Below are 20,854 nucleotides of genomic sequence, written 5' to 3'. Positions count from 1 at the left end.
TGACATAAATTGGGTGAAGCTACCAAAATCCCTAGTGCAGGGTTGGCTCAGGTGACTGACAGCATAGGGGAGTTACATAGGAATTTTACAAAGGAGGATCAGGTAGTGATAGTGGGTGGAGCAAGGAATTGTCTTGATAGGGAGGGGGAATATGATGTAGATGGTGACCTGGCAAAAGGCAGATACTCAAACTGGTGGCACTAATGTGCATTTCGTGCAGCTGTTTCAGCATCATGATTGGCCTCATCTTAATGTGGCTGTTAGGCATATTAACATGGGACTGGAGAGGGTGCTGATGGCAGAGGGCATGGGTCACATTTCAGTGGTGCCAGCTGGGTCTATCAGTAGATCAGATTTCAATAGGCATGGCCTGCACATCAATAGGTATGGGTGGTGGGATCACTCATGGAAAAATTCCTGGATTAGTTGGTGTTAGAGCTCCACCTTGTTTAGATTGAAGTCAGTTGATAGGTTACCTGTTTAAAGGAAGTCCCTCTAACCAAGGGCTCACTTCCAGAGGATGTCATGGTTCCAAGTACAGAAGGAATTAGAATATTTCATCAAAATATAAGAGGTATTAGAGATAAAGTTAGTGAACTGATTATAGATGTTGACTCTGAAATTATTGGTATATCAGAGCACCATTTAAATAATTTGACAATTCAGGGGCTTCCTTTACCAGGATACAGATTAGCTGGCTGTTTTTCAAGGAGTTCCTTGCAGGGTGGGGTAGTGGCTAAGAATGTAAAAAACAGTATTCCATTTGAGTCCATAGTCGTATCACGGCACCACACTGAACAGATATTTGAATGGTTTGCCGGAGTAGTCGAATTTAGTGAAACTATACTTCTAATTGTTGTTGTTTATAGGTCCCTTAAATCTGACTTCAGAGCATTTCTACTCAAGCTAGAAAGGGTTCTTGATTCACTTTGTAGGAAGTACCAGAAATTAGTTATAGTGGTTACTTCAATATAAATTTTGTATATGATGGTGCGAAAAAAAAAAAAAAAGGGACATTGGTAGATCTTCTAAATTCATATGATCTGATGCAGACTGTGTCTTTTCCAACTAGGGCACAGAGGAACAGTAGCACAGCCACAGACAATATTTTTATTCATTCTTCATTACTAGAGGGTTGGGTTGGGTTGTCTGGGTGAAGAGACCAAACAGTGGGGTCATCAGTCTCATCGGATTAGGGATGGAAGTCGGCTGCCCTTTCAAAGGAACCATCCCGGCATTTGCCTGAAGCAATTTAGGGAAATCACGGAAAACCTGAATCAGGATGGCCAGATGCGGGATTGAACCGTCATCCTCCCGAATGCGAGTCCAGTGTGCTAATGACTGCTCCACCTCACTCGGAGGGCATTCTGTTAGTAAAAGGATGAATGGTCTTTCAGACCATGATGCACAAATTTTAACACTAAAAGGCTTTTTTACTCAGACAAATGTCGCATATAATTACAAACTACGTAGGAAAGTTAATCCAACAGCCATAGAGAGTTTTTTAAACCTTGTCAAGGAACAAGAGCAGCAGGATGTTTATAGTGCCAATAACATAGATGATAAATATAATGCTTTCCTTAACACATTTCTCATGCTCTTTGAGAGTTGCTTTCCATTAGAACATTCTAAACTGGGTACTAGCAGTAATAGGCAGCCCCAGTGGCTGACTAGTGGGATAAGGAAATCATTAAAAACCAAATGGTCAGTTGTGGATGAAGTGTCTGGTCAGCAGCACAAGGTTGACGATATAGAAAAATATTTCTGTTACTTATAAATCAGATATATGTACAGCATTTAACAATCATTTTATGAACATTTCTAGTGAATTAAATAAAAAATTAGTTTCTACAGGGAATCATATACCTTTCTTGGCAAATGCCTTTCCGAGATTGACGTCTGAAATACTCTGTGATACAGACAAGGGGGAGATTGAGTCAGTTATTAAATCACTGAAGACTAAGGATTATCATGGATATGGTGGAGTGCCTAGCAGAATATTAAAGTACTGTTCTGCACACGTTAGCCCTGTACTTAGCCACATTTGTAATTGTTTCTTTAGGAATGGTCAGTTTCCTGAACGATTAAAGTACTCAGTAGTAAAGCCGCTTTATAAAAAGGGAAGGATAATGTAGACAATTTTAGACCAATTTCTATGCCATCATGTATATAGTAAGTGAAAAAACAAAGGTACACAGAATGTATCTCAAAAATAACAACCAAAACTTTTATTGAAACTGATACTTTAGCATTACCTGAAGTCCAACAATATGTCCTCGAAGATGACGGAAACGGTGTGAGAGAACACGAGACCGTATGAGAGCTTGCAGTCTCATATAACCAACTCTCATTCTCTGGTAACGCCTGCGTTGTGCATAGCCTTTCCAGTGTTTCTGAATCATTACGGCAGCTGCCTTCATCCTCAGGAATCTATCAAAAATGCACAAAAGCATTACTACATGGCATATCAAAACCCTTCAGCAGGTTTAACAACAAATAGTAGTTCCCTTACCGTCTTCTGTAAACCCAGCCACGAATTGACCTTTGCAGAATAAGGATCTTCCGTGTTAAAACGCGATCTCTCTCCTGCTCTAGGAATAAATCATGTGCATCTTTGAGGAACACCTTAGTATGGCCCAGCTGATAATCAGATCTCCCTAATACAGCCTGACATATTTTAGCTGTGGCTATGCGGCAATCAGTCTGCAAAAGACACCAGAAAAAAATATCAGATTTGACAGACAGGTTTCAGACATTCTAAAACAAATTTCTGAACTAGATAATAGCTACCCAGAATATTAAAACTACAACGTCACAGAAATTAACATTATTTCCCAGTTTCTTAAAATAATGCATTTTTTGCTTATTAATACAGAACCCAAAATATTGATTTTAAATGATCAGCAACAAATTAGGCTGCTTTTTTTTAAAAAAAAAAAAAAAGATTGGAGTAAAGCAGTTTTTTAAAATCGTTTTATGATTAACCTGCTGAAATTAACAAAACTTCTGTTTGAAAAATATAACTGCCATTACAAAATTTTAACATCTGCAGCCACACAAGCACTTATGGAAAGAATTGCCATTTAATATCCTCAGATTTTGTTGCAGAAATAATACATAAAACTTATCACAAGTGTGTTCTGTCTTAGATAAAATGGCAATATCATTCCACTGCACATAATGTAAGTAAAATTTGTGTTGTTTGGGAAGTTGATTCCTGTCTGAGTTGATATTTTTGGATCAATGCACACCAAAATTATTCTTCGCACGGTACCACACCATTTTAACAAGCCCAGTCTATGTTATAAAGTATAACTTATGAATAAATCATTATTTATGCGGTATCATTTGAAAACACAATGTTTTTGGATATTAATGACTATGTGAACAGAGCTTACTATATAAAACACTGCATATATTTTAATATTAAAGGCAAAATGAAACTCTCAAGAGATAGCACATCCTGCTGGAAATGTTTCTTTTCTCCACGCTGCACACTAAAATGTCTTAATATACTGTAACAGAAATGCAGCCACAGCAAAAGACAGCATCACAGTCTCCAGCACGAGAAGTTAACAAGCATAAGCAACACCCTTCAATCTCTGACAATAAGACTGAAAACAAACAGTTACCTACAACCTACACCAGACACACTCCACAGATTTTAGTGGTGGGGAGCAAAAATACTTACAACTGCTGGAAGTGTTTCATTTATCAAATTCAGAAAGAATGCAGATAATTTCTATGAGATAAAAGGACTAAGTATTATGTGGCGAAATCAAGCCTAATGAATATCAGGAACCCTTCAATACTAGTGGGTGTTGATCATTTCATTCATAAACTCAATAACTTTTATAAATTGATTTTTATTTATGTGATTATACTTCGTGAGCTACTACTGCTTTCATTTGACATGTAGAGAATAATTCTGAAGTTAATTAACAAAGAATGTAACTATGTAAATTTTATAAACTTTTGTGAAGCTATTTGAAATGTTTTCACTAAATTTTGTGATACTTTTGTAAAATAATATAAATGATTAGATGCTTTGCCTACAACTGTAATCCCTCTGACCTCTTTCACTTGGAGGGGAAGAGTTGCAAAAATGAGTGTTTTAGAAACAAGATGCTAGAGTTACAAGTCGCATTAAGAAATTTTTGAAGTACTTCGTATTTAGTTTTGCTGGAACACAGGTGCTAGGATCAATAATTAAAATATAAATATAAATAACTAGCTTAGTGCTGCAAATGTTTATGTTGTTCACAAATTGCATCACCTTCTAAGCTTTTCACACTAATCAAGGCCATATAAGCATGGTCTTACTCAAATGTACTTCTGACCAAAAGCTGTTCTGGTAGCTGAAGTCCAAAGTTTTTATTAATCGTGTCTTTTGCATTCTTGCGGAGATATTTCCCAGCAAGTTTCATTTCCTAACAAATATTTCTTTATTGAGAAACAAAATACCAATTATCATAATGAAATTTGGCTTTAAATTTTTTAATGTAACGAAATATTCTCTTAAAAATTTTCATCCTGTATTGCACTCCCTTTGCAGCTGAATTTCCAATAACACTGAAACATGTATTTCTGAGAAGTCAAGTACCACTTGTCATACATGTAGACTTAAGAATCCTTTAATAGTTCTTTATTAATTATTTATTTTCAAAAATAATTTCATTCACTACTTTAACCCCTTGGTGGCTGAATTTCCAAAAATGCTGAAACACATACTTTTGATTTTATGACTGAGAAACCAAATACCAGTTTTCGTAGTTATACCTCCAAAATTCCCTTAATAGCGACATAATTTCAAAAAGCCTATTTCACCCCCTTAGGATCGCAATTTCAGATAATTCCTTTTTAAACAATGTCTACAGTATGAGGGGCAGTCAAAAAGTTTCTAGCCTGAGATAGGTACTGTGATGTCTTGCATAAACAACGTGACCTACTGTTATGGTGACCCTTTGTGTGTATGCAAGTCAAATTTCACGGCTACAGCTTTGTTAGTTTTGATGGTAGGACGCATTGCATACTGTGGTGTAAGCAAAATGGTGAATATTGAGAGAATCAAGAACTGTGCTGTGATCGAATATCTTCATTTGAAGGGAATAACACCCAAGGAAATTGCAGAAGACTTGCAGAATACACTTAAGGCCAGTGCTCCGTCTTATGCAACAGTGAAAAACTGGGTGTCTAACTTTAAATGTGCAAGAACGAATGGGGAAAATGCACCAAGGAGTCGAAGGCCTGTTACCGTTGCCACAGATGAAATAGTGACTGCAATTCATGATACAATTTTGCAGGATCATCAAACAATGTTGCAGCACATTGAAACCACATTTGGAATCTCCATGGGTGTGCTCATGATATTGTTGTGGATATTTTGCAAATGCAGAAAGTTTTATCTCGGTGTATCCCGAAAGACTTGAATGCAAACAGAGACAGGAGCGTATGCAGTGTTGTGAAGAAATCGTCCACCAAATTGAAACGGATAAAGATGGCTTTCTTGCAAGGTATGTGACAGTGCATGAAACGTGGGTTCACCATTTTGATCCTGAGACAAAACAACAGTCACAACAATGGAAACATCCTTCTTTCCTTACCCCAAAAAAATTCCGAGTGCAGCCGGTATGGTGACAGCATCGGTCTTCTGGGATGCAGAAGGAGTAATTATGGTGGATTACTTACAAAAGGGCATAACTATCAATGAATCCTACTACTGCACCCTCCCGCACCATGTGGGAGAAGAGATAAAGAAAAGAAGGCGTGGAAAATTGGCATGTGGAGTTCTTTTGCATCAGGACAATGCAATGGTGCACAAAGCCCTCGCAACATTGGAAGCTCTGCGTGACTGTGGGTTTGAATTGTTACGTCATCTACCAGATTCTCCAGATTTGGCTCCATCAGCCTTTTTTCTTTTCACAAATATAAGAAAAGATCTCAAAGGGCGACGATTTGACAATGACAATGCAATGATTGTTCCTGTGAAAGCTTGGTTGGAACTGAAATTGGTGGCCTTTTATTTGAGTGGTTTGCAGAAGTTACCTGAGTGTGTCCGCAAGTGTATTAGTGTACACAGTTGTTCCACTGAAAAATAAATTGGTATTATGAAATTTCTGTCATTCTTCATTTGTTAGGCTAGCAAATTTTCGATCCCCCTTGTATAAGATCCACACCCGCTCTAAACGTCAAGTTTCTATCCTTAGCAGTTTGGGCTGGGCGATGATGAGTCAGTGAATCAGTCTGATGCTATTTCACCCGTCAGGGACTGAATTTCCAAAAACAGTGAAACCCATATTTATACATCTCTAACAGTGAAGCCAGACACCAATTTTAAAACATTTAGCTTTAAAAATGCTTTCACAATGAAATCAAACATTTAGGTGTTTCACTGTTTTGGTTTTGTCTTTTATGCCCTATGTTATCCTCCTTTTGATAGTTTAATTTTTGTCAGTTTCTTAGAGGAACATGTTTTGAAGAGACACACGAACATAACTGAGAAAACAATGAATGACTTTTCAGTTGTTAATTCCAAGTATACCTGTTTCTATGTTTCTTTTGATAGTAGATGGAAGAATTGTTCTTCGTATTCAGTGTTATAATGTCTATTGTCTAACATTATTATATGATTATTCAAAATGCTGTTCAACATCAAAATGACACATGTTTAAAACTTTAAGGTGATAGGAAGACATTACATTGAAATATCTTTATATAAAAGGCTATGTTCTGACTGACTGACTGACTGACTCATCATCACCCAGCCCAGTCCGCAAAGGATAGAAACTTGAAATTTGGAGAAGGTGTGGCTCTTATACAGTAGGTGTCATATAAGAAGGGATTTTTCGAAATTCGAACCTTGGGGGGTGATATAAGGGAAGATGAGTATTTTTGAAAAATGTCACTACTAAGACAATTTTGAAGGTAGAATTATGAAAACTGGTATTTGACTTCTCGGTCAGAAATAAGGAAATACGTGTTTCAGCATATTTGGAAATTTAACCCTAGGGGTGCAAAATAGTGGGTGAAAGCTTGTTTTGAAAATACATCATTGTTTAAGAACGACTAAAGTACTTTAATGCTACATCTATGAACATTGGTATTTGACTTCTCAGTTACAAATTAAAAAAAAGGCATGTTTCAGTGTTTTGGGAAACTGAACTCATAAGGAGGTGAAATAGGGATGAGATTTTTTATAAAAGTGTAATAAAAACATTTTTACAGCTATATCTATGAAAATTTAAATTTGGCTTCTCAGTTAGAAATAAAAAAATACATGTTTCACTATTTTTGATAAGAGGAGTGAAAGTGTTCATGGAAATATTTCATTGTGCAATCATTTTTGAAGCTAAATCTGTGGAAATTTGTATGTGGCTTCTCTGTTAGAAATAAAACATATGCATGTAACTGATTTTAAAAATTCAACTCCTAAGGGAGTGAAATGTTTATTGAAAATATTTCTTTGTGGAAGAATAATATTATGGGAAGGAAAGTTGCTACTCACCATATAGTGGAGAAGCTGAGTTGCAGATAGGCACAACAAAAGCTCACAATTATAGCTTTTGGCCATTAATGCCTTTGTCAAATTAAATTAATGACTATAGTTGTTCCATCACTTCAATTTTTACACTATCATTTTTCATCCATTGCTATTACTTTTTCACTCTCAACATTAATCAGTGATGCTTACCTTATGAGATGGTGGGACACCAGGTATAAGAAACCTATATCGCTCCACAAACTCCATGAAGCTGTGTCGTATTGGGTAACCAGCTCTTCGAATACGGATTGTCTCCATCATACCTGAGTATCTTAGTTGTCGACAGCAAAGCCCTCTGTCAAACATCTAATATTATAAGGCACCATTAATATATGATAATCTGGAAGTCAGGGCATTAACTCAATAAAGGAAAAAATAATAATAAATAATCTTACCATTGGTTTCTTATACTCGTTTGGTTTTATACATCGAATGAAAAATGGCTGACAGCTGCTTAAAGTCTTCATTAGACAGTCTAATGACTTTTTAAACTGAGTAGATAGCGTAGGTGCCCTTTTTCGTGTTTCAGATCCCATCCCAATATCTTCAGCAAACAATAGCTGCAGGAACTTATTTGTAGATATGTGAATCAGTTGAAGGAGATCTGCGCTAAATGTGTCTCGGTTTTTTTCAAGGAAACCTGAATAATTAGAAATAAATTTAATACATTCTTGTATTAGAGAAAGTCTGACACAATAATAATCTTTTAAATAATAATGTGATTAAAAGTTAATACATATTATATGGTTAAAATTAAAATCAAATTCACACCGTTAAAGAAGAGGACCGGAAAAACTAATAAAATAAAAAGGAGGTTTGACCCACATCAGCTAATTAAAAATAATAAGTACCAACCAATAACACAAACCATCAAATTAACAGATGATCTAGAACAACTAGTGCCTAATCTTAAAAAAGAAGCAGAGAATCTAGCTCCCTAGAACCCACAAAGGAAACGTGCATGGTGGACATCAGAATGTGACAAATTCCATGAAGATAGACACCAAGCTTGGTTAAAGTTTCAAACACATAAAACTGAAGAAAATGCCATCAACCTACAAAATGAAAGAAAAAAATTCACTCAAAATATTAGAAGAATCAAGAGAGGATTTCATTAAGATATTATAAAGTCTATAGAAGGTAATTATCATAAAACCAACTCCAGGAACTACTACAAAATCTTTGGGAAACAACTACAACAATATGAGGCCCCTACACTAATACTGAAAGATGAAGATGGAAGAATGACACACAGTAACAAGGAAAATGCAGAAATCATGGCAAAAGCATTTTACAAACTTCTGAATTGCGAAGAACCCAAAGAACCCTTACAAATCAACATAAATACCCCAATAAAAACCAAACCTAACAAACTAGACCCTCCAACTTTCCAAGAAGTAGAAGAAATTCTTAAAGAACAAAAAAATTATAAGGCATGTGGAGAAGATCAGGTTTTTGTTGAAATGTGGAAATATGTAAGTGACACAGTCAAGACCTCCTTACACATGGCTCTAACATAAATTTGGGTAACAGAACAATTTCCCGAACATTGGACCACAGCTATCATCCACCCACTACACAAAAAGGGAGATAAGAGCAACCCAGACAACTACAGAGGAATCTCTCTCCTAGATTGCACATATAAAATTCTATCCAAGATCCTATATGAAAGAATCAAGGAGCAATTAGAACAGGAGTTAGGGGAATATCAGGGAGGTTTCAGACCATGGACAAGCTGTGCAGAGCAGATAATTAGTTTAAAATTGATTATGGCATACTACAAGAAACAGAACAAACCTCTGGCAATAACATTTGTAGATTTTAAGAAGGCATATGACTGTCTCCACAGACCTTCAGTATTAAAAATTTTAAGAAATCTAGAACTCCATCCAAAACTAATTAAAATAATACAACTCACTCTAACCAACACCAAATCAAAAGTGAAGTTTAGAGGAGAAATTTCGGAACCATTCCTCATAAAAACAGGCTTAAGACAAGGTGACTGCCTATCACCATTACTTTTCAACTGTGCACTGGAATACATAATGAGAGTATGGTACAAGGACAATCCAAAGGGGATAAGAACTGGAAGTGCAAAAGATGATATTAGCTTAAACTGCTTGGGATTCGCTGATGATCTTGCTCTCCTAGCCAACACCGTTCAAGAAGCCAGGCAACAAGTGAAATCACTACAAGAAATAGCAGAGAAAGTAGGCCTTAGAATATCATTGGAAAAAACGGAGATTATGCTAACTGATCCACCACTTGCAAACAAAATTACAGTAGGAGAACAGGAAATCAAAATTGTTGATAAATTTAAATAGTTAGGCGAAATAATAACATACAATCTAAAGGAGAAGCCATCATGGCAAAATAGAATAAAAAAACTGAACTATGCAAATTACATTACCAAAACTACATACAACAAAAAAAGCCTATCTATAGATGCAAAATTAAAACACTATAAAACAGTTACACAACCAGAAATAACGCATGCAGCTGAAACTATCTTCAAAACAACTAATACAGCAGAAATTGACAGAATACTAAAAAATAGAAAGAAGAATAATTAGGACATGTATAAATAAACAGTATAAAATAAATGGACATTGGAGAATAGCATCAAATGAAACAGTATATAAGAAAATAGAACCAGTCACGAGCACAATCAGGAAGAAACGCATCTCATTCTTTGGACATCTGATGAGAACTCCAGAAAACAGAATTAGTAAAAAACTAATACAAAAATTGTGGAATAGCAAGAGCGACATTAAATGGATCACAGAAATTAAGGAAGATATAAAAGAACTTCAAATTACAGTAGATGACCTAAAAAACAAGACAGAGAAAACCAGAATACTGCAAGACCCGCAAACCAGACTACAAATGAAAATCAATAAAAGGAGTACAGGAAGAGTTGTCTCAGATGAAGAAAGAAAGAAAATATCTGAAAGAATGAAGAAATATTGGGCAAACAGAAGAGCAAAACACCTTTCATATAAGAATAGCCTCTAATAATTATATTACCTAAATATCATATTAAGTTATTGTCGAACCAAATTGTATCCCTGTGTAACAACTTGTTTAGAACTTTGTATTTTTGACTACAGTGGTCCAATGAAGGCCATAAAATAAATAATAAAAAACATATGGAAAGCCTCAATGAATTGTTGTAGGCACTATGTTAAACAATATATTAAGACTTGTTATTTTTATTTGCTTATAATTACCTCTTGTATCGTAGAAGACTACACCAGCAAAGTGATTTAAGCCAAATGATGTATTAATATCTGATTTTGGTTTCAGGTAATTCCTGTGGTTACCATGAGTTTTATGAAGCTTAGCCAACATTGTTTGGTCTGTTCCCTACAACAAAGAGGTAAAACATAGAATCCAATGCTTCAGATATATTTATGATTACTATAGCAGACATCCACGATCACTTTTCGAAGGAGTTTGTGATACCTTAGGAAACTTTGATTCTTCATCAATAAGAGCCATGATATTCAACTGCTTAACAGCAATGAGATCCAGGGCATCTTGATTGTCTACAAATTCTATGTGTTGCCAATTTATGCCTTCTAAATTGTATTCTTCCTGCTCCAACTTGAAAATATGTTGAACAAAAAACTGTTGAAGGTTTTCATTTGCGTAGTTTATACAAAACTGTTCAAAGCTGTAAAGAAATGAAACATAACATTTTTTTAAAAAAGTTTCCTTTTTCTAGATCACAATTAAGCAGTGCTAATACCATTTAAATGGCAGAAAATGTAAGTCTAAAATGGCTCCTTCCCCAATCCAGTAGCACACTATAAAAGACAAAGATGAAATTTTGAGATTTGATCTGTACTTTGCAATGAGCTGCTTTGTAAACTGGAGCCTATATTATTACATCAACAAAACTATAGGAAGCTTTGGACATTGAATTGTACGATTTTGATATCATCTTTTTCTACTGGCTGCAGTGGTACAGCCATAATTAAAGGCAATGTGATATGGCATATTACTTGTAATGTACTACACATATCTGACACTCAAATAGCCAGTGCAGGTCTGATTAAAACTGTACCACGGTAATCCTGCACTCCTGGCAGAACTGCCGCAAAGAATAGCACAGTTAATCAGTGCCTGGGCTAAGTTTTCTTTTCTATGGAGGCTTTTGTTCTGATGGAAAGTTCTGTTCTTATTGGGGCTTTTATTATTTCTTTCTTTCAAACCATCAAGTGACCCGTTTCCCCAAGTGATTCTTAAAATAAATATTACAGCAAAATTTAGTATATATTCTGGAGGTGAATGAGAAAGGGAGAAAATTCACATCAAATAATCTTGCAACATAACAGTAATTAATGGGATAAGAAATTGCAAGATAGCTGTATGGGGGAATAAACAGGTGCTAAAGTAACTAGTTGCTTCATCTGTCAGCTACACTGAATATTCAGAAAAGAAGTGCCTCAATCAAGTAAAAGACTGAATATCAAGAGAAGTAATACGTGCAGCAGTGAAAATAGTACTGACAAGCAGAACATTAAATGTCATTAAAGCAGAATATGAAAAATGCAATATTTTGTTGTTGTGAACCCTTGAACATACACACACTATGCACAAAATGTAAATCAAGAAAACACATTACAATTATACCATGAAATGCTTAGAGAACCTGAGCAAGAAATGTGACGTGAAATAAAAGGAAATAATGAGATACTACATACATGCAAATGGGGCAATACAATGAAAGCAGGCATGAAGATTATTTCACAACAGATATTAAATTAGACATAGAACTGACTGACAGAGTAAATGGACACATTGATGAATTATAGACAAAATGAAAATGGCAATACCTATTTGTGTTGAAATTTTCAAAACCAAATATGTCAAGCACTCCAATAGCACTTCTTGCAGAACCTTTTGGTCTATAAATTGCATTATTTATTTTGTTTACAATAAAAACAAACAAACGTCCATATATCCCCTTCACAAAAGCATCCCTCACATCAACTGACTGATCTCTTGATAGTGATGACACCTGTAAAAAAAACCATATCTCTTACAACTAAATCTCTCAACAGGGCAGTAACATATTTGTCATCAACACTACGAGACTAAAGGACATGATAACTGCAACAAACATATTTTACTCAATGTCATAAAACTTTACAATCTTCAGCAATCAGTATTGAAAGATGAAACTATAACTACGCATCTTTAGAAATCAGTACTGAAAGAGACAATTAATGCCAACAGTATGTCATCAGTTTACATCAGGATGCATGCAAGCAGTACTATCAAACTTCTAGGGATAAAGTAAAATTTATTCATTTGAGAATACGTAACTAATATGCCTCATTATATGGGGCGTTCAAAAAGAAACAAGCTGGAGGCATACTTGCAGAAACCAGTACCATTATGTTAGAAGTATTAACCATAGCTATTGAGACACTTGTCCCACTGTGGCACAAGGTGGTGAATGACTGTCTCATAAAATTCCCTGGACTGCAATGTTAACCAATTCCGCATGTACAGCTGGATGTTGTTGTCTGAGGTAAATTGCTTGCCCCTCAGAGCCTTTATAAGGGGACCAAAAATGGCGTAATCACAGGGAGAGAGGTCCGGACTGTATGGAGGGTGGCTGAGAACCTCCCATTTGAATTTCTACAGGAGTGCTCTGACTGTGTTGGCCGTATGAGGCTTTAAATTGTTGTGGAGCGGAATGACCCTGCAGGTGAGATTGCCTGGTCATTTTGAGTTGATCGCTTGGCGAATGTGGTCGAGGTTTGTTTGTGAGTAACGCAGCCCGGACCTCTCTCTCAGTGATTATGCAATTTTTGAGGGGCAAACGATTCACCTCTGACGACGACATCCAGCTGTACATGCTGAACTGGTTAATATTGCAGCCCCGGGAATTTTATGAGACATCCATTCACCACCTTGTGTCACTGTGGGACAAGTGTCTCAACAGCCAGGATGAATACTTTTAACATACAGATACTGGTTTCTGTAATTATGCCTCTGGCTCGTTTCTTTTTGAACACTCCTTATAGTTTAAATGATTACAATTTTTTTGCTAACACTTCCAATCATTTTTATTAATAAACTCCTGTCAGTAGTGGATATCCCAGGTAAACATGCTACATAACCAATCTAGTTCAATTAGTGCAGAGATTATAGGTAGCATTCTCAAAAATATAGTTTTATTCTTACTTACAACTGTCTCTCCACTTGCAAATATTGTTTTCCGAGTAAGTGCATCAATGAGAGGCTGTTTGGGAACTCCAAGTAAACCTGCAACTCTCTGAACACTACTGAGATCTGGGATTTCAGTTGCGTCTAAGTTATCTGGAAAATGAGAATTAAAGAAACATGAATGTCATGATTTGTTAAAGCAAAGTTAATTGCATTAACAACACAACTTCCTGCAGATCATACAGAAAGAATGAATTTCAACAACTACGTGGAACAACAGTATCAACATTTTAAATAAACTATTCATCATTTTAAGCCAACTGAAATACAAAGACACTATTTTCAAATTTAAGTAACTACTCCACTCACATATATTCTCATAAGTTTAATAATAAGAAATATACATTAGGGTACATATTCCTATTCAGAGACTAATAGGTTAGAAAGTGGTTTGGACTAACAAATGGTGACTGAGAAACCTGCCTCACAAGCACAACATGTGGAAGTATGGTGGGCAAAATATTTCAGGGTTGAGGTTTCTGCACTGTAAGACTATGAAAAGAAGAGAAAAGGAAAGAGAGGGAGTGGGAAGGGGGAGGGGAGGGGAGAGGAGGAGGAGGAAGACGAGCAGGAGGAGGAAGAAGAGGATGAAAAAGGGCAATTTGGGAAGTTGCAAAAGGTGCTGCTGAAAGACATTAAGAGGTGCATAACTCACAATTGAAAGAGATGTACAACAGTAATTAAAACTAAACAATGGGAACTCCAGATAAGAATAACAATACAAGAAAAGACAGATTGGTACTTACCATAAAGAAGACACATTAAGTTGAAGAGAGGCATGGGTATAAGTCACCTATACAAAGCTTTCGGCCACAGCCTTCGTCAGCAAAAAAGAAACACACACCGTTCACACACACAAGCAAGCAACCCTCGTGGGCACATACCACCAACTCTGACAGCTCAGGCCAGAATGGCTGAAAGCTGTGTCTCTTAATTATGCTCGTCTGCAACTTAATGTGTCTTCTTTATGGTAAGTAGCAATCTACCTTTTCTTACATTGTTAGTAATTAAAACTAAATACCCAACTGTGATTTAAAATATAAAGAGCGGAGGAATATGTCAAATGTGTTGAATGGGTGTTAAAAACAGAGGAAGATGCCGAAATAGAAGACAGCAATGTGTAGTTGGGCAACGTTAGACAAGGAGAAGTTCAGTGCAAATAGTACAAACAATGATTTGCACAACCTAAGTTGAGGAAGAATTATATATAAAAAAAGGTAATATTTTATAAGGCGGAGGAAGAGTTTCAACACAGAGTTCACAGGTTCACATTCTATTGTCACTATCTGGCCCCCTCCAATTGATGTTTTTGATCTGCCTTGTGCATCCTGTAAATTGTATGGCACATAAAACAATCATGGTTTTGGGTGTTTCATTACCAAAATAGAAAATAAGTATGCACATCAATACCTATGACAGCTGCTTTGTACTTGATATTTCCAATATGTAGTAATGCTGCTAGAAGCTTCAGTATTTCCCAGATTTCTTGATCAGTGAAAAGAAGCACTTTCATAGCAGATCGAATATCTGCAAATTCAGCTGCATCATCCCTTCCTTCACATGTAATGCTTCCACCCTGAAATAGTGTTTATTATGGCATTAAGCAGAAAAAAAACATTGATAAAAAAAATTTCTGAGACCAAGTCTGGGCTACTATTTTTATGGCAGACATTAAGTAGTTTACACTTTCATATGATTGTCTCCCAATCTCTCACACCTAAAAATACTGTAGAACCACAATCATAGATGAACAACTACAAGCTTTTGCGCCAGTAGATAAATGAAACAGCAGTAAGGATGATAAATCATGTGTCTGATGTTTGTTATTAACTCGACTATTATTGCTCTGACATTAGTAATTTAGAATGTACAAGCTAAAAAAAAAAACATTAAAATTAATTAAGTATTTTATACAGTAATAAGTTTAATGCACTGCAGAGAAGAACACAAGCTAACTATACACTGGTCTTGATTGAGTGTTTATATGTAAGTAAGCCATAGTGCAACATGTTAATGATGAACAGCCACTGGACTATAGATCCATACTGTCAGTAATTCTTGTTTGTGACTTCTGGCTGAAATACCATGGATCTTCTTAAATATGTATGCTATGATTCAACTTGTCTCAGAAATATACTGACACAATTTAAAATACTATTCTAATATGAAACTGTAAGTTCTTGAAGTTGTTTCCTCAACAGATGTTCGAATCACATACAGTGTGGTGAAAAAACCTATTTAATGATATAACAGCAGTCTCTAATAGAAATTCTCATAATTTCTGATCACACTGATACGAAGCTACAAAAAATGGTTACAGCAGCCAATAATGTGAAATGGATTTGCTAATGAAGCAAAGCAACATGACAATGTCAATTTCATGTTACAAAATGTATAGGAACACTAGCATAATTACAAGCAGTAAATTAATAAATGAAAACTTACTTACACCTGTCAAATACTTATACTGAGAAGCATCTCCGAGTTCCAGCTTCTGTTTCTCCTCTTTTGACATCCCAGCTAATATACAATAAAATATGTGGTAATTACGTTCATCAGTATTTTGAGACACTATCCTTGATTTTTCAAGCAAGTACTGTTCAATTTTAGCTCCTTCAATTACACCTTGCTTGTTAAAATGAATATCGATGTATTTTCCAAATCTTGATGAATTATCATTCCTGATTGTTTTGGCATTGCCAAACGCTGTAAATGAAACAGAAACATAATAACTGTGTTGTTTACCACACAGTCACAAATGTTTAATCCACAACTGGTAATATTCCTTAAGCATATACCACTATACCTTCAAGAATTGGGTTTGCTTCAAGTATCTGCTGTTCAATCCACGAATGTTTTCCACTTATTGCAGCTAAGTACTGAAGAATCAGTTTTGTGCTCTCAGTCTTTCCAGCACCACTTTCTCCACTGATGGTAAAGAAATACAGATTTATTGATATCTCTTTGAATTATTTAAATTGTTTATCACATTATGATCAATCAAAATTGTTCACTCACATCCAAAATTTTTGTTCTAAATGAAAAATGACTTGCAATGAACCATCAAAAACCAAGTGATGCTTATGAAATTGTATTAGGAAATGAGACACTTAAAGTAGCAAATGTATTTTGTCATTTGGGGAGCAGAATAACTGCGAAGGGTTGAAGCAGGGGGGTATAAATGTAGACTGTCAACAGAAAAAAGTCATTTCTGAAAAAGAAAAATTTCTTAATATTGAGTAAAAATTTAAATGCAAGAAAGTCTTTTCATAAAGGTATTTATTTGGAGTGTAGACTTGTACACAAGTAAAATACAGACACTAAACAGTTCAGCTGAGAAGATAACAAGCTTTCGAAATTTGGTGCTGTACAAGAATGGTAAAGCTCAGGTGGGTGGATCTGTTAACTAAAGAAAGTGGTACTGAATCAAATTGAGAAGAAGAGAAATTTATGGCACAGTTTAACTGAATGATATGTCACATCTTGAGGCACCGAGGAATTGTCAATTTGGTAAGTGTGTGTGTGTGTGTGTGTGTGTGTGTGTGTGTGTGTGTGTGTGTTGGTTGGTTTGTGGGATTGAAGGGACCAGACTGCTAGGGCCATCGGTCTCTCATATATGTGTATGTGTGTGTGTGTGTGTGTGTGTGTGTGTGTGTGTGTGTGAGAGAGAGAGAGAGAGAGAGAGAGAGAGAGAGAGAGAGAGAGAGAGAGAGCTGCTCATAAAATCAGTCTTCAGGGTGAAGACCAAACCAACAATGTGGTCCATCAATGTAGTTATGTAATATCACAATAATTTTCAGAATATGGATGTAGATGTGGAAATATTTTACTAACTCTAATCAGTACTGTAATCTCACATTACATATCATAAAAAAGAACAGACATGTGGGACTCCTGTGAAAACATGCAGCTGTACACTTCTTAACTTTTGAAGAGATTACTACAGCTGCTCACACCATCAATCATGGTAATTATCTGACATTTCCTTATTTAAAACAATGTTTCATACTGCTGTGTTACGAATGTGTATCTGAATGTTTAACCAGTACTGGGATTTCTGTTCCTTGTATTTTTAGTGTGTGCATTATATCTCATGAGTAACTATTTGACAAATGACAGTAAGTAAACTGTGGTAACCCACTGATTGTGGTGGTGGTTAGTGTTTAACGTCCCGTCGACAGCGAAGTCATTAGAGACGGAGCGCAAGCTCGGGTTAGGGAAGGATTGGGAAGGAAATCGGCTGTGCCCTTTCAAAGGAACCATTCCGGCATTTGGCTGAAATGATTTAGGGAAATCACGGAAAACCTAAATCAGGATGGCTGGAGACGGGATTGAACCGTCGTCCTCCCGAATGCGAGTCCAGTGTGCTAACCACTGCGGCACCTCGCTCGGTAACCCACTGAATCACCACCTAGACATCGGGTGCTGGCCAAAGTCTCCAACAGCGGCCACTAGGAAGAGGCACGGTAACAGAGTGACAGTGCACAACGATTGCGCAGGCACATTCGGCGCCAGTATCTATGCAGGTGATTGCCACCTGGCGGTCGCCCTCATTCAGCTCTGGCTCCGCTTGCAATTCACTTCATTTCTGTACTGTTTGTAATGTAACACTCACTGTTATACCTTGAGTTGGAAATGGAAATCAAGTCCCATGCTTCTTGACACAGCATAGGGAAACGGTGTGGGAGACATGCACTGCCATACTAGGCAAGATGCTAATGGAGGTGGTTTGCCGTTGCCTTCCTCTGACCATAATGGAGATGAAAGATGATGTGAAAACAACACAACAACACCCATTCATCTCGGGGCAGGTGAAAATCCCTGTCCCCACCGCGAATCGAACCTGGGCCCCGTGCTCGGGAAGCGAGAATGCTACCGCAAGACCATGAGTGGTGGAAACACCTTGTATTAGTGATCAGAAAATACTGAGTTACAGCATAATTGGTGATGATCAGTGGGCAGTTTTTCATGTTACATTTGAAACCATGTACCACCTTCCCACAGCTACTTTACTGGGAGAACTGGTGGAAGTCACACTCCAGCTATTCCTGCAACAGCAATTAGAGCAACAGAAACATCAGGAAGCCTTTGTTGTCTGTGTTACTCATTTGGCAATTGGCTGTGACTCTGCCACCATTTCCACCTTAACAATGAAATGACAGAATAGTGGCAGGCATACGACACGTATCTCTGACAGCATTTTTCTGTGTTCCAGGTAAAGCATCCAGCTGTGGTCAGATCTATTTTCCTATTGTGGATATCACCTAGCATGTACCAATTGTTGAGCAAACTGGTCTTTCTCAGTCATTGTATCCCATGTGGAGTTTTATCAGCATCATAAAAAAACCTACCAATCCTACCATGTGTGGGTGGCTGAACTGTACCTCCTGTACACAAGGAATCATATGCCAAAGTGTCAGTTCGGGACGCAATTATTCCAAGGGGGGAGGGGGGGGAGCAGATAAGGCACTACTTCAGGAAGCACCACATTTTAAAATTAGTCCAATCCTTCAAAGTTTCCTGGGCCATGCTCAATCAGTTATATTTTGAGGGAGCGAAGTGGCGGCTGTCACTTCAGACCTGGGCCAAATCTGACCAAGCCAAATTTGGCTAGAGAAGAAGAGAACATCCCCCCCCCCAGCTCAGTCTCACAAACAAGAAAAGCAATCTGTGTCCTCGAACCAATATTTGTTTCCATTGTGCCCAAAATGTTTTTGAAAGCATGTCCCAGATGACTGCACCAATGGATGGGCACAATGATAGAAGGAAGGACATCTCACATCAGACTGTCACGCTCGGGATAGACTACATGTGTCTCATCAGCACTGACTGGACATTAACATGATTTTGTCAGAATCTTCAAATCTAGGTGAGTCCCCTCAGAAACTGTTCATCACACTCACTTTGTCCAACAAACAAGTTCAGCTACAGTTTGATACTGGGGCCTTTCCAACCCTGTTAAGTTTTCAAACCCATCTCCAGCTGGGGGTGCCTCGCCTAAAATCCACAGCTTGCTGCTTGATGGCAAATGACAAGCAAAGCATTCCACTTACAGCACATCTCACCCACCTGGTCTCAGAATAAATACAATTTCAAAAATTGGATGACCTCGATAAAAAGTGCCCTGAGACCTTCTCTGGGGTCTTGAAAAAAGTGAGGAAATTTGTGGTGCATATCACCTTAAAGAAGTCAGCATGCCCCCATTTCTTCCACACATAACCTGCACCCCTCATATTCAGCAATGCCATCAAAAATGAACTAAACAGCTTCAGATGTCACTGAATCCATGTATGCTAGTGAGTGGTTGACACCATTAGTTGTCATAAAAAAAAGTTATCAAGAAAATTGTGTCTGTGTGGAAATTTTAAAGTTGCAGTTAACACGAAGTCGGAGATCAACACATATCCCATTCCAGTCTCTTTGCACTTGTGAGAGGGCAGCATTTTTCCTCACAGTCAACACGCTACATGGATTATATAGGTTCAAATGCTTAGTTTTTGGGATGGCTAGTGCCCCTGCCATTTTTCAAATATTCCTTGAAAAATTGCTGTAGGATGTACTGGGATGCATAAATTACCTTGATAACACTGTGGTAAAAGAGTCCACAATCACAGAACACTTAGCAAACTTGCAGTGGCTGTTTCACATCCTCGAGCCCACAGGCTTCAACTGTAACTTTGAGAAATCAATTTTTTTCAACCATCAGTGGAAAGCCCATGGCACGTAATCTCCTCTGATGGTATTTAACACACACAGAAGCTGGTCGAAGTCATCACTGCAGTTCCTCACCCCGGAAATCTAAAGGAGCTCCCGTCTTTCTTGGGTAAATCACACATTACAGCACATTCATTACAGGTGTGGCAGCAATTGTGCATCTGCTAAACAATCCCTTTTGACCAGTCAGAGGCATGAGAGCAGGTTTTAAAAATGTTGAAGCAGGCCCACATATCAGCTCCATGTCTTGCCACTTTTCAACTGGGTAAACAGTTGGTAGTGGTGTCAGATGCCTCTGACCTGGGCCTAGGGGCTGTCCTTGCTCAGAGACATGGACAGATCAGAACATCTGATCAC

General features: G+C 37.1%; 1 protein-coding gene across 1 annotated transcript in view; it reads right to left on the bottom strand.

The window, feature by feature from the left end:
* LOC124595559 (myosin-VIIa) overlaps positions 1–20,854 on the bottom strand; it is a 132,104-nt gene that overhangs the window by 57,679 nt on the left and 53,571 nt on the right. The window contains exons 5-15 of the mRNA XM_047134340.1: positions 16,590–16,711; positions 16,233–16,489; positions 15,194–15,359; positions 13,746–13,876; positions 12,382–12,566; positions 11,006–11,216; positions 10,771–10,906; positions 7,936–8,180; positions 7,691–7,846; positions 2,513–2,703; positions 2,256–2,430 (exon numbers count right to left, since the gene is read on the bottom strand). Of these exons, the coding sequence (XP_046990296.1) occupies positions 2,256–2,430; positions 2,513–2,703; positions 7,691–7,846; positions 7,936–8,180; positions 10,771–10,906; positions 11,006–11,216; positions 12,382–12,566; positions 13,746–13,876; positions 15,194–15,359; positions 16,233–16,489; positions 16,590–16,711 (1,975 nt within the window). The remainder of the gene's footprint in view (positions 1–2,255; positions 2,431–2,512; positions 2,704–7,690; positions 7,847–7,935; positions 8,181–10,770; positions 10,907–11,005; positions 11,217–12,381; positions 12,567–13,745; positions 13,877–15,193; positions 15,360–16,232; positions 16,490–16,589; positions 16,712–20,854) is intronic.

The sequence above is a fragment of the Schistocerca americana genome, chromosome 2, assembly GCF_021461395.2.
Source record: "Schistocerca americana isolate TAMUIC-IGC-003095 chromosome 2, iqSchAmer2.1, whole genome shotgun sequence".
NCBI classification, from domain to species: domain Eukaryota; kingdom Metazoa; phylum Arthropoda; class Insecta; order Orthoptera; family Acrididae; genus Schistocerca; species Schistocerca americana.
Note: the sequence above shows the minus strand (reverse complement) of the source record. Positions and strands in the feature narration are given on the sequence as shown.